Source organism: Narcine bancroftii, chromosome 6, assembly GCF_036971445.1.
Source record: "Narcine bancroftii isolate sNarBan1 chromosome 6, sNarBan1.hap1, whole genome shotgun sequence".
In the NCBI taxonomy this organism is placed as follows: Eukaryota; Metazoa; Chordata; class Chondrichthyes; order Torpediniformes; family Narcinidae; genus Narcine; species Narcine bancroftii.
In genome coordinates, this window is record NC_091474.1 from 36,699,474 (window position 1) to 36,713,171 (window position 13,698).

The 13,698-nt window shown below is 39.7% G+C and overlaps 1 protein-coding gene across 3 annotated transcripts in view; it reads right to left on the reverse strand.

The window, feature by feature from the left end:
• Positions 1 to 1,019: 1,019 nt before the first annotated feature.
• LOC138735946 (protein-glutamine gamma-glutamyltransferase 2-like) overlaps positions 1,020 to 13,698 on the reverse strand; it is a 60,628-nt gene continuing 47,949 nt past the window's right edge. For all 3 annotated transcript variants that reach the window (XM_069884635.1, XM_069884636.1, XM_069884637.1), the window contains 4 exons: positions 12,582 to 12,854; positions 7,284 to 7,444; positions 5,272 to 5,408; positions 1,020 to 3,551 (listed from right to left, as the gene is read on the reverse strand). In XM_069884635.1, the coding sequence (XP_069740736.1) occupies positions 3,401 to 3,551; positions 5,272 to 5,408; positions 7,284 to 7,444; positions 12,582 to 12,854 (722 nt within the window). In that variant the 3' untranslated portion in view covers positions 1,020 to 3,400. The remainder of the gene's footprint in view (positions 3,552 to 5,271; positions 5,409 to 7,283; positions 7,445 to 12,581; positions 12,855 to 13,698) is intronic.

Here is a 13,698-nt window from a genome sequence, read left to right on the forward strand (position 1 = left end):
CTTAAAAACTTCTCACAACATCAGCAAAACAACTCCAGCCCCTCTTCATATCTGATAGTCCCTTTTTAATAGCATGAGTGTAGGTAGTGAAAGCAAACAGCTTCCTTCTGCTGAATTTTATTTTCTAGGGATTCCTGCATCAAGCCCAAGTTTATAAAACTTGTGTTTTTGCCACCTGCCTACTCTAGTCTTCTGGTGTCTGCATGAGTGAAAATAGTGAAAGAATTGATATAAAGTGGAATTTTGATCCACAGTCAAAACTGGAAATAAAATAGTGGCAGTTCACCAAAGCTTGCACAGCTCTGCAGCCCAATTGAATTACTTAATGCCCATCTTCCCTTGTGCCCAGAGAACTGCAAAATGTATTTTTTAAAAGCCCATCATACTCCAGACACACTCTCCTCTCCCACCTCCTGCCAGGGAGAATCCATAACTGTGTGAAAACATGCAACAGACTTCGAGACAGATTTTTCCCTGCAGTCATCAGGCTGGTGAATAAATCCCATTAAAGTGTTATCATGCTCCCCTTTCTTGGGACTAATTGCTATTTCTTTTCCTTGAAACTCTGCAAATTGTGTTCTTTACACAGTCTGTATGATTGTTAGGAATAACTTATTAGACTGCTCAAAGAAGGACCCTTCTCATTCTACTAGGTAGATGTTGACAACTAAACCTAGAGTGAAATGGAAGGCATAAATACAAGCATTTGAAGAAGTATTTTCACCACTATTTTGTATTAATCTTGCAACTGGCCCCAAGGAGCCAAGCAATAAATGGGGGCCTTAGTTTCTGCTTGGCAGAAAATGTGCAGGATTTTTTTTTTTTAATCAGTAACTGCCTGATATACATAGGGGTGTAAATGGACTGTTGGCCAAAACATTGGAGCAGAATGTCCCCTCTTCTCCAAAGGACAGGTAAGCATGAGGATGTGACAGGATTCTAAACTAAAAGACAAAAATCAGTTTAAAGTTGTAAATTTTATAGAAGAACACTTTGAGAAAAACCACACAACTCCTCTCTAGTGTTTGTAAAACATTTTATTGATAGGATAATCAGCAATATTCTAATAAGCAGAATAGCTTGCAAAAGAGTCAAAGCTTAGATTTGTCAGATAAAGTATTGCTCCCATTAAAATTCCACATGAAGTATAATTAAAAAATTTAAACTCAACTGACGTTCCAAGATTTGCTGGGCAGTTTTTCTGAAGCTGATTTAAAGATAATTGAAGAAGGAATTTGTATTTATACCCTAACTTCTACAAACTCAGGACATTCAACACATCTCACAGCTAGGAAACCAGGTAGAATCATTGATAGTATGTCAGACTCTGCAGGGTTAGGCAATAGGGAGGTTCCTGGAATTTGTTAGAGTATGTTATTAGATTGGTGCAACATTGTGGGCAGTACTGTGCTGTAAATTTTTATGTCCTATGTTCCATCTGTGGACACAGTACTGTTAAACAATAATGATGAGGAACTCAGGAATACAATGCAGTTCAGCAGTTCATCGCACCCCACAGATCTCTCTTAATCTTTCTCCTATAACCATATAACCACTACTAGTCCATGCCCTAACAAATTCCCACCCTCCTAGTCCTCATGTGGGTGAACCTTTTTCCCCCAGAAAAAAAGATCCACACTATCATGCCTCTCATGACTTATACATCTATATCAGGTCTCCCCTCAGCCTCCTACACACCACCCATGAGTATTGCATAAACGAACCCGCCCATTCCCCCTTCTCTGACGACATTCACCCAATGCAAGATCAAAGTGGATGGTTCGCAATTTTTTTATTGTTTCATTTCATGGCAACAAAACATGTCCAAGCAGAGAGAAGAATATGATAATGCAGTTCATTAGGGAAGCTGGATGACCCATGTGAACTGGAAGGACCAAGTGTTCTACTTCTGTACATTCTAAATAATTCTCCTGAACATCACAGTAAAGGAAGCTTAAAAAATTCAGATACCAAAAATCTGAAAGATTTAGAAACACACAACTGATCATCAGCCCCTGGCTCATTGTGTTTTATCCCACAATTACAATGTATGGTTCCACTCCTCACATTTGCCCCTCCCTCATCGTACCACTCAAGAACACTCCATCCTTACTGCAAGTCCCTCTGTGAATCTTTCCCATCTTTATGCCTGTTAGGGTCATTATGTTGCAGGGTTTAATGGCTGCTAGATTACAGAAAGGCTTTTTAGAGCAGCTTTTTTAAATGGGGAGAAATGTGAAAATACCCAGATGCAAAGGACCTGGGTGTCCTTGTGCAGGATAGCCTAAAGTGAACTTGCATGTTGAGTGAAGGCGACAAATGCAGTGCTGGCATTCATTTCAAGAGGTATAGAATATATGGGCAGGGATGTGACATTGAGGCTTTATAAGGGCACTGGTAAGACCTCACATGAAGTATTGTGAGCAGTTTTGGGCTCCTTATTTAAGAATCACAAGGACGATTCTGGGAATTAAAGCGGCATCATATGTGGAGCATTTGCCAGCTTTTGCCTCGGACTCATTGAAATTTCGGAGAATGAGGGGTGATCTCATGGAAATATCTTGAATGTTCAAAGGGGTGGACAGAGTAGATGTTGGAAGGTTGTTTCCCATGGTTAGAGATTCTAGCACAAGAGGGCACAACTTCAGATTTGAAGTCCATTTTGAATAGAGATGTAAAAGAATTTCTTCAGGCAGAGGGTGGTAAATCTATGGGATTTGTTGCCACATGCCATTGTGGTGGCCAGGTCATTGAGTGTATTTAAGGCAGATATTGATAGGTTCCTGATTGGCCAACGTGGTAAAGGTGATGGGGAAAGGCCAGGCCATAGTGCAGAATGGGAAAATGGATTAGCTCATGTTTGCACGGTGGGATAGACTCAAAGGGCGAAATAGCCCATTTCTGCTCCTATGTCTTATGGACATGGTCTTAGGTGAGCCAGCAGACGGGGAATTCAGTAAAAATCTTAATAGACATTCTGAATTTTCATTGGTAACCCGTGCTTTCTCTTTCCCCATCGCTGCAGAAACCTCACACCAAAGACATCCATACACAAAAGTGCTGGACATGCAGCATCTATAGCAAGCACAGGGTTACCAATGTTTCAGGCAAAACATGGGTTCCCTTTGCTTTCTATAGGTGTTGAATGACCTGCTGAGTTTCTCCAGCACTTTTGTGTATCACACTACAATCCTGGTGTCTGCAGACTTTCCTGTTTAACACCAAAGACAAACAGTTTGTTTCTTTAGAAGGAGCAAAATGGAGTAAAGCTACTCAACAATGGTTCATTTTATCTATATCAGTGAAATACTTTTAAAGGGACAAGGGAATGCAATTCCTAATATCTATTGGTTTCGTAAAGGTGTAATCCTAGATGCAACATTTCCTTCGGTTATTAGCATTAGCTTGACTTAATAATCACATTTTTGAAGCCTTTCACATCTTTCAGCTTGTTGCAGTCAAAATCAACAAGCAGTTTTCTCAGACCTGATTTCAAAGGGATGAATTTAGCCTTTACTTTCACTTCCTGGCCTGGGCCAATTGACCTATTCCTGTAAAAAAATAAAGAGGAAGGTTATTCAACTGTTAATGTGCTGGCCATTTTAAAATTTCAATTTATGTCAGTTTGACTAAAAATCAACCAGCCAACTTGGTGAACTCAGGATTCTACACAACACAACATGAGAGTCATGGCGGGATCATTATCACTTTCTCAAATTAATCCTTTGCCAGGGCTATATTCTCCAGAAAGAAAAATCTCTTAAGAACGGCTGGAAAGAATCCACTGCACTTTGCCTCTGTATTTAACATTATAAAACTTTGCAAACTACCCAGCATGAGTACTTCAGCTTAAAAATGACACCGAGCCAGTCAAAGAAAAATCTTTTAAAGGAATATTTAAAGGATGTAGATAGGCAGGAATGTTTGTGGAAAAAAGGAACAAAGCTAAGAAACTAACATTTATCCTTGATGAGTAAAACTTTATGTGGCCAAAGCTATATGGCATATTTAGTTTTACTTATTTGGAATAAATCAGTTCCCTTTTGTTTATAATTTATTATATTTAACATTTAAATTCACCACAGTAAAGGCCTTTCTGCCTCATTACATCCAATTAACCTACAACCCCTGTATGTTTTGAAGGGTGAGTGGGAACCGGAACACCTAGAGGAAACCCACGCAGACACAGGGAGAATGAACAAACCCCTTAGAGCTCGATTTGAACCCTGACTGCTGGCATTGTAACACCATTGTGTTAACTGCTACGCTAACCATGTCACTCAGACTGTAAGACCCTGCAGAGGATAATGAAGTCAGTGGAAAAGATCACTGGGGGCTCTCTTCCTACCATGACTGACATTTACAACACCAGATGCACACAGAAAGCAATAAACATTGTGAAGGACTTCACACATCCTTCATGTAAACTTTTTTCCCTTCTGCCATTTGGTAGGACTCGGGCTCTTACGTCCAGATTGGGCAACAGTTTTTTTCTCCTCAAGCCATCAGGCTCCTGAACTACCAGAACATATGTGGATAATGTGCCATGAACTTTTATTGTATATGCCTTAATATTTTAACTTCTATTTTCAATTATATTTATGTAAATATGCTCCATGGTCCTGGAGAAACATTATCTTTACTGTGCAATGTTTGGTATGAATGACAAAAATTGTAACTTGACTTGATATTATTTTTGTTCCTTTTTTTTAAAAGAAAGTGAATTTTCCTTCACTGAATTTGCATGGTGCTGATCATGAATGAATTTCTAGGCTGGTCTATTTTACTAAAATGCTTAAGGGATAAATCTTGGCCAGGATTCTGAGAGAACTAGCACAAACATCCTCAATGTTTTATGTTCTCTCAAGGGGCCAGTTGAGTTTTGATTTAATATTTTAAATCAGCCATTTTTGGGTCTGTCCCCCACCCCCCCTTAGGTCTCCTCTCAAGTTTATGGGCCCCCTTCCCTGTGAAGCAGTAAGTTGAGATGATTTCCTCCAATACTTCTCTCCTACTGACTACTTAACTTTTTTAAAAAAAATTATGATTTTATTCCGAGGCCTCCCTTTAATGTGCTGAGACACCCAGGATGGAGACATACAGTGACCACCCCCCCCCCCCCCCCACCACCACCACATTGAGGATGGCTGCTTTAAATCAAAATCTACAATTCCATCAGTGCTTGGAGACCATATCCAAGTGTTGGTTACAGGTAAGGATGCTCCAAAGCAGCACATTACATGGTCCCCGACAACCAGGTGTTCTACTTACGGGCACTGAATCTTCTGTTCATTGGTGAGGCCAGCTCCCTCTATCGAGAAAACACCATTGCACAGATCCTCTGGCAGTGGGTTGATAAAGTAAATCTCTGCCTCTAGTTCTCGGTGCTGTATCGGTTCCCCAATGATCTGAGGGAGTAAAAGCTTCATTTTAATTCTCACCAAGAAACAAGGGATACATTTTGTTTTGTGAAAAATTTAAATCAATTATTTCAAATGAAATTATTCTTCATTTCTTAAATTAACAAAATACTTCATTTTGATAGTGAAGAGCAGGACTTTTCAAATTTTATCTTCTTTGATCTGACGTCCTGTTGCATTGAATAACAATTTTAAAGTGTGCTTTTATCAACGGTATGTATGAATGCTGGAAGGAAAAAGAAGCAGAGGGCAGCAGATAATGAAAATAATCGATGGATTAACATCATGGTTAGAAACAGTGGAGGCAACAAATACAATTCAGAGTGTCAGAGACTACGATAGATGGAGAGACATGATCGCCCATGCTGAATGGCATTGTATATGATTAAACAATATCTATTTAGCAGCTGAGATTCAAAGCACTGCTGGCAATGGCACCAAGAACAGAAGGCTGAGTAACAGAAGTGGAAAGCAGTTGAGTTAGGTTGAAGGGGAAAGTAGAACTTGTGGCAATTGCAAAGTGATGGTAAGCAAAGTGCAGGCAACAAAGGATTGGGCATGTATAGACTGGTTCAATGTCTCTCGGAATAGAAATATTGGAACTAGATTAACAAAGGAAGCCTTAGTCAAAAAATCTTACTGGGGGAGTTGGTGAGCTTAAAAGCTAATAACTCCAAACACAATGATTTATATCACAGAAAACAAGGTAAGTTCCCATAGAGTTTTTAAAGAGATGGGTGTATAAACTGTTGAAGTTCTTGCTTAAAGTTCTGCAATAGTTCTTGCTAAGGGTGGCAAGTTTGACTTTATCATTTAGAAAGGAAAAAAAGAAAATAAACAGCAAACCACCATCTGGTCAGCTAACCATCAACTACTAGGATAACGCTGAACTCTATAAGAAGGGATGCAATGGCCACACCTTGGAAAGGATTATAGGACTGAATAGGGGAAAAGTTGAGCATGGATGGACCACTTTGGGTTAAGTTCACTTGCCTCTACTGCCAAACCAATGAAAGGAATCCTGCAGGTTTTCCCCCATGTTTGATTTAGTGGTTCTCAGGAGTTAGCAGAAGTTTCAGATTGGGAAGCCACACACACACACACTATTTCTTGTCACAGAGCCATACAGCAATGAAATATTTCAGGATAAGGCTAATCATAAAGCACCTACTTTTCCACCAATCCTCCCGTAATTCCATCTTTAAAACTCTTTCCACAATTCCATCAACTGCCTGTTAACTGACATATTAGAGGCAATTTAGCTTGGCCAGTTATCATACCAAGTTGTGCATTTCATGGACCTGGAAGGAAACTGGAACACCTGGGCAACCCAAAAATTCCAGAGAGAATGTGCAAATTCCACAGAGACAGTACTGGAAGTCAGGACTTAACCTGGGTCATTGGGAGCTGCAAGCTGCTCCAATGTACTACCCAGTGGTGTCTGGTGTGCTGGACACTATTTGCCACATTAAACAATCACTTCTGTTAGTCAGAAACAACATTGAGCAACTGCTCTCCCTGTATTGCTCAGTTCTTTTGATTGTTTACATAATCACCCTGTGTGCATCTTAATTTTTGCACTACCAATTAGTGGCGATTCTGTCACGCCTGCAGGAAAAAGGAATCTCAGGGTTGTATGTGATGTCATATATGTATTCTAACAATAAATCTGAAATCTGAACCCTGGTCTAATATTTGGCAAAGGCAAACTCAGATGCAAGAATTCCAAAGTATTTGTCACTAAGCTGACCACTTGATAACAAGGAACAGAGATCGTGCATGTTTTATAGTACAAATGCATATCATACATAAAAGATTTAACAATGATTTTTTTTTAAAACTGCATCTCCTGGAAATCTTTACCTTAATTTGCAGATCTGGATTCTGCAGTGAGATTACTTTTTTGGCAAACAGCACTTCATTTGCATCATGCACTATTACAAGGCCAGTGATGCAAATCTGATTGTGTTCTGTTATGGTCCTGCTGTAGTCAGAATAATGCACCTGAAGTGTTTCGGTTTTCACTGAAGGAAGGAAACAACATTGAATAAAACTTCAACTATATTTTGTTAAAAAATAGATGGATTTTCTTGCTTTCCTATTGGTGTTGGTGCCTAGTATTGTAAGGTTATATTTTTGGGGCATTTGGAACATTGAAGCAGCTGGTTGAAACAGTGTAAAAGTCCAAATGTCCCCATTGTCAGACTTTGTCTTTGAAAGTGAGCTAACAGCTTTGTGAGAACAAATAAGTGAAGATTAATGATTTAATTGACCTTCAGATCAATTAGGGACCACAGGTTGGTTCCCAAATCAATAACCTCTCTGAGAATATGGGGAGAGGTAATAACTTTGAAACACAAGCATGAAGAGATCATTGTGGCTTCTGATACAACAATCCTATAGGTACAAATGACCTTTGAAGGGATATGATGGTCATTATTTGGTTGAATCACAGGGATGTTTTATCACAAAACTGGATACTGACCGGGTTAGTGCACATCATCTCTGGTTAATTAAAAGTTAATGGTTACAGCCTGGTCAAGAAATGTGAAGTGTACTTTTAGAATAGGACATATATATTGATTAGAAGGGTTTAATAATTATTGTACAAGTTGTTAATTTCAGTTCATTTTAGAACTTTGTATTGAGAGAACATCCTTTAATGTAATCATGTAAACTGGTAAACAAAACACCATGAGCCTTGACTAAAGAGGAGGTATAACCAGTGAGTAAATGACTTTCATCCCAGTATTTGGATCTTTTATTTATTCATGGCAGATAGATCTTAGTAGCATAGAAAATACTAATTGCTCAGCTTTAATTCATGTGAGAAAGTTGTGATGAGACACATGTTTAAGTCAATTAATATCGTGCAATGAAGGTTCTGCAACTGAGAAGTTAGTTCGATACATTTCATCAAAAACATAAAAATCCAGGAGGTCACACAGCATCTGTAGGTGATGTAGGGTTAAAATGCAGATTCTTCAAGAAGTCTGTGTGAAGACGTTGTTGACAATTTTTGAGTGTCTCCATAGAAACATATTCTTAGCCAAGGTCTCTCTCTCTGTTTGTTTAAGATAAAGCAATTCAGTTTTGATTTTCTTTTGATCTGCAAAGATGGAGGGATTTGGAATAGACCGAAAACTTTTGTTGACCGTTTTAAGTATCGTTTTAAGCATCATTTAGTCATATTAAAAAAAGTTGTAATAATATAGTAACATATATAAGGTTTAATAAAACTTGGAAAACTCTGTTGAACTTTGGTATGCATCTTTTTTTGAATGAATCATAAACAATCATAACATTCTAGATTCTCCAGGCAATTATAAAGGAAAATAGTTGCAACAGGTGATAAAGATGTGACAGATTATGTTATATTGTATATAGATATATTTTAAAATAGATAAATTATTGGGGGGGGGGTTGAGGGGTTTAGTGTAGGTCACAAACAAATACAAACACCTCAAAACTGATCTCATTTAAAATGCAAGAGCTTGGCTCAAGCCAGACAGTCCAGGCTCCCAATGCCTTTGTAAAGACAAAGGACTTCACAAATAGGCATTAATTGAACCTGCTGTGGAATAATGGATTATAGTTTTGGAAAGCAACAGGTGAACAGACTCTGAAGATTGGGTCTGGTTCTGTAGCCTGCTCGAAGCCTTTGTGATCCATACAAGAGGAGAGGACTGGCTGAATAATGTTTCACTCAAAATAAAGGAAACAGAAAAGGAACTCTGTGGTGACCTGAAAGAAAGAGGTTATCATATGGAAAACCCTGATGGGGCAACTTTCTTCGGCAAGACACTGAAGTGGTTGATCGGAAGGAAGCAGTTTGTGTGTATCCAACAAGCTACAAATCTCTCTCTGGAACCTTCCTGAGTGGTAACCATTTAACTTTCAAGCACCAAAGCCTGGTGAAGATTCACAAATGTTAAATTCTGTGCACAGTATAAGAATTGCCTGCAACCAGTGAACTTGGAGGAGTGAGATTGGACTGTGAATCAAAGAACTTTCTGAACGTATACACACACATGCGCTTAGAATTAGAAGGGGGTTAAGTTAGGTTAAGTTAATAGTTATAAATTAAATTTTGATCCTGTTTTTATGTTTAAAGAAAATTAAAAGTATCTTGTTTAAGTAACCATTTGTCTTGGCGAATTTCTATTGCTGCTGGATTTTGGGGTCGTCTAGGCCCATCACACTATAATCAATGTTTCTGGCCTGAGCCCTTCTTCAAGATACCTTTATGTCATTACCTTCTGTGGACGCTGCATGACCTGCTGAATTCTGACAGCATTTGAGTGTTTTGACTGCATTCACAGCATCTGCAGACTTTCATGTTTTACCCCTAATACATTTCATATGGAGAGAGGTAGTTCTGTTTCTATGTATCAGTTTCCTCCACACTACAGGTGATAGAGGTCTCAGCTCTTTTCAAAAGACTGCTCTGGCCCCTTGTTCACCAGTGATAGTATCAGTATTTTTTAAATAATAGGGGAGCATCAATAATACATGCTTATCTGTCCTAAAGCATGCAGAATGGTCAGTCTGCCTTTCAGACTATGCTTATCCAGGCATCCTTTGTAGGTAGTGACACCACAGCCTCTGGTTAGCTGTTGCAGCCATGGCATCTGCTCTAGTTAAATTACTTTTCAATAATAACATCCAGGGCTTTGATAGTAAATATACCCACATACCACCTTATACCCATCAAGAGGAAAAGGTGAAATATCCTCTTGTAGGAGAGGATCCACATCATGCAATTGTCTGGCCACTTATTACCCATTAATTTCTCTGTGCTCTCTGCATGCAATAAAGGACTGCCTCATTATCTAATATATTGCAAATAGAACTAAACATTGTGCCTGTGGTGATATGTAATTACACCACTAGGTCACCAGGGGTCATCCTGGTGACCTTGTATATAAAGCAGTCCAGAGCTACAGTCTAGCCTTCCAGGTTTGTCTTGCAGAGAGACAAGTCCTCTTAGTGTACATATTAGTTTACTAAATTGTACTGACAATAATCACACCAGCAGTGTGAGATTAAGACAGCTTTAATCTGTCCACTCACATACCACTTTAAGTAGTCCCTATGCTGTAGGTGCTCTGTGATTGGTACAGGATTGCTTAAGGTAGTACATGAGCGGGAAGGGAAAGTTGAGAATCATTGCTCTAGACCCATTTGTTACTGAAATATTTTGATTGAGAAAAATTGTCATTGGCCCATTTTCTTTGGAGTTATGGAACTGTGCACTTAATGAGTCAATTAGGTACGATTAAAATAGTAGTTTTCAAACTTTTTTTCTTTTCACCCACATACCACCTTAAGCAATCCCCTACTAATCTCAGAGCACCTGTGGCATGGGGAATACTTAAAGTGGTATATGAGTGGAAAGAAAATAGATTGAGAACCATTGGTCTCTCTCTCTCTCTCTCTCTCTCTCTCTCTGGCGGCTTCGCAGACGAAGATTTATGGAGGGGTAAATGTCCACGTCAGCTGCAGGTTCGTTTGTGGCTGACAAGTCCGATGCGGGACAGGCAGACATGGTTGCAGTGGTTGCAGGGGAAAATTGGTGAGTTGGGGTTGGGTGTTGGGTTTTTCCTCCTTTGTCTTTTGTCAGTGAGGTGGGCTCTGCGGACTTCTTCAAAGGAGATTGCTGCCCGCCAAACTGTGAAGCGCCAAGATGCACGGTTTGAGGCGATATCAGCCCACTGGCGGTGGTCAATGTGGCAGGCACCAAGAGATTTCTTTAGGCAGTCCTTGTACCTTTTCTTTGGTGCACCTCTGTCATGGTGGTCAGTGGAGAGCTCTCCATATAACACGATCTTGGGAAGGCGATGGTCCTCCATTCTGGAGACGTGACCTACCCAGCGCAGTTGGATCTTCAGCAACATGGATTCAATGCTGTCGGCCTCTGCCATCTTGAGTACTTCGATGCTAGGGATGAAGTCGCTCCAATCAATGTTGAGGATGGAGTGGAGACAACGCTGGTGGAAGCGTTCTAGGAGCCGTAGGTGATGCCGGTAGAGGACCCATGATTCGGAGCCGAACAGGAGTGTGGGTATGACAACGGCTCTGTATACGCTAATCTGGTCTAACATTACATGAAATGATGCAAATACAATTTTGATCACCAATCAACTGGAAGGATGTGAAAGCTTTGGAGTGAGGGCAGAAGAGACCTACAAGGATACTTGTGGGACTGAGGAGAGACTGCCCTGACTGTGATTTTCTCCACCACACAGGATACAAATTAGTGCCAAGGAACTCAACTGTACAAATAACATTTCTGCAATACACCAACCTGCTGGAGTAGCTCATTAGCATCCATAGGAAGTAAAAAGGGTAACCCAATAATATGAGCCCGAATCCTTCATCAGGGACAAGGTAGGTAGGTGGAGCGGGTAGGAGGAGAGGAAAGAGGAAGGGCTGGGAGAGGAGCACAGACTAACAAGTATAGGGTCATAAGTGGATACAGGTGGGTGGGTGGAAGAGAATAAAAGCTGAGTAGGGATGGGGAGAGAGTAGAAGGGAGCTCTTTGATAGGAGAAGGAAGGGAATGGGATGGGGAGCAGGAGGAAAGGAGAGGGGGGGTTAAGAGAAAGACCATCTTTGCTTATTTAACCAATAAAATGATGACATATTTAGTGAATTCCTGTCACATTTCACCTCTAACAATGATATTGATAGAAACCCCACATCATACTATGTCATCTTGTTGAACAAGAAAGTATGCAGTTGCTAGAGGCTGAGTGCAATGCACAAACACATGGATGCTGTATGACCTACGGTGTTTTACCTGTACATTTGTGTAATGCAGTTTATCATCTGTTAATTGCACGTTCCCGAGGAATATCTACCCCTATGCCTCAACTAAATCTTTTTTTTGAGCTATAACTGAGCATTCATTTCTTCAAATCCTCCCTTCAACTGACTATAACTGCCCAGTGTGCTTACCCATTTTGTTGTGCAGAGTATTTGTAATTTTTACTTGCTATTCCACATAAATTACTCTTCTAAGCACTCAGATTCAAACATTGCATTGTGTTTTCATGAAACATCTTCGCAAAATGGAAAATAGTCAAGGTAGAAGCTGTTCTAACATTATCTTGAAGACTCGCATTTTAACCATGCAACACTTCACCATCGCAACATTACCTTCCTGAGGTCCAATTGTGGCGTGCTCTACATCTTTCCATCCACATTCCTCAATTGGTTTCCCATTATACCTGATAGTTTGGGCACACAGGATGACCCTGCAGTTCTTTGACACAGAGGAATTATTCAAGATAGTCAGAGAGACATCAATATTACTCCCGTTCAAATTGGTTTTGTTGCTCTTCAGTTTTATAGTGAAAAGTTTCTTTGGCTCATTGGGCAATTTAACTTTCTTGTCTGCTTTACGGAAAACATTCCGTTCTTCCTCCGAACCTTTGAAAAATTAAACAGTTTTTTAATGTTCAAAAAGAAGTACCTCAGTTTTTTGTGCAAAACTTTCCATCAGAAAAATACTCACAAGTGAAAAAAAATTCTTTCAGCTTAAAAATGCTCTTTCCTCCCACCAAAAGTAAACAAAAAAAAAGAAATCTTAAGTGACACATTTTTTTGTACATAGATAACTAGCATTATTAATCATCTGTATGTCATTATTCATCTGGATTCCCTCTGTTGTACAACTCATTTTTGGGAAGAGGTCAGCTGAAATTGATGAAGATAAAGCAGAAGATGTGGTGTATATTGATTTTAGTAAGGCAAGATCCCCAAAGTTATGAGGCATGAGGTCCATGAAACCTTGGCTATGTGAATTCAAAATTGACTTGCTTGCAGAAAGCAAAGGGTGATAGAAGGTGGAACATACTGGAGGTCAGTGATGAATGGATTTCTGCAGGTGTTCTTGGATCCCTGCTCTTAGTGATTTTCATACATGACTTAGAGGAAGAAGTAGAGGGATGTGGCAGTAAGTGTGCAGAAGATATGAAGAGTGGAGGTGGTGTGGATAGTGTACAGGGGTGGTCAACCTTTTATTTTTTAATTTAGACATAAATTAAGGCCATTTTAGCCCACGAGTCAGTGCTGCCCAATAAATCTACACCCGTGGAACATACTCATGAGCCAAAAGAGCCTGTTGCCACTGTATATCTAAATTAAAAGGTTGACCGCGCCTGAAGGTTAACAACAGGATGATATAGAAAGGATGCAGAGTTGGAAAGAAAAGTGGCAGATGGAGTTCAATCTGGATGTGTGAAATGATGCATTTTGAATGGTCAATCTTGAA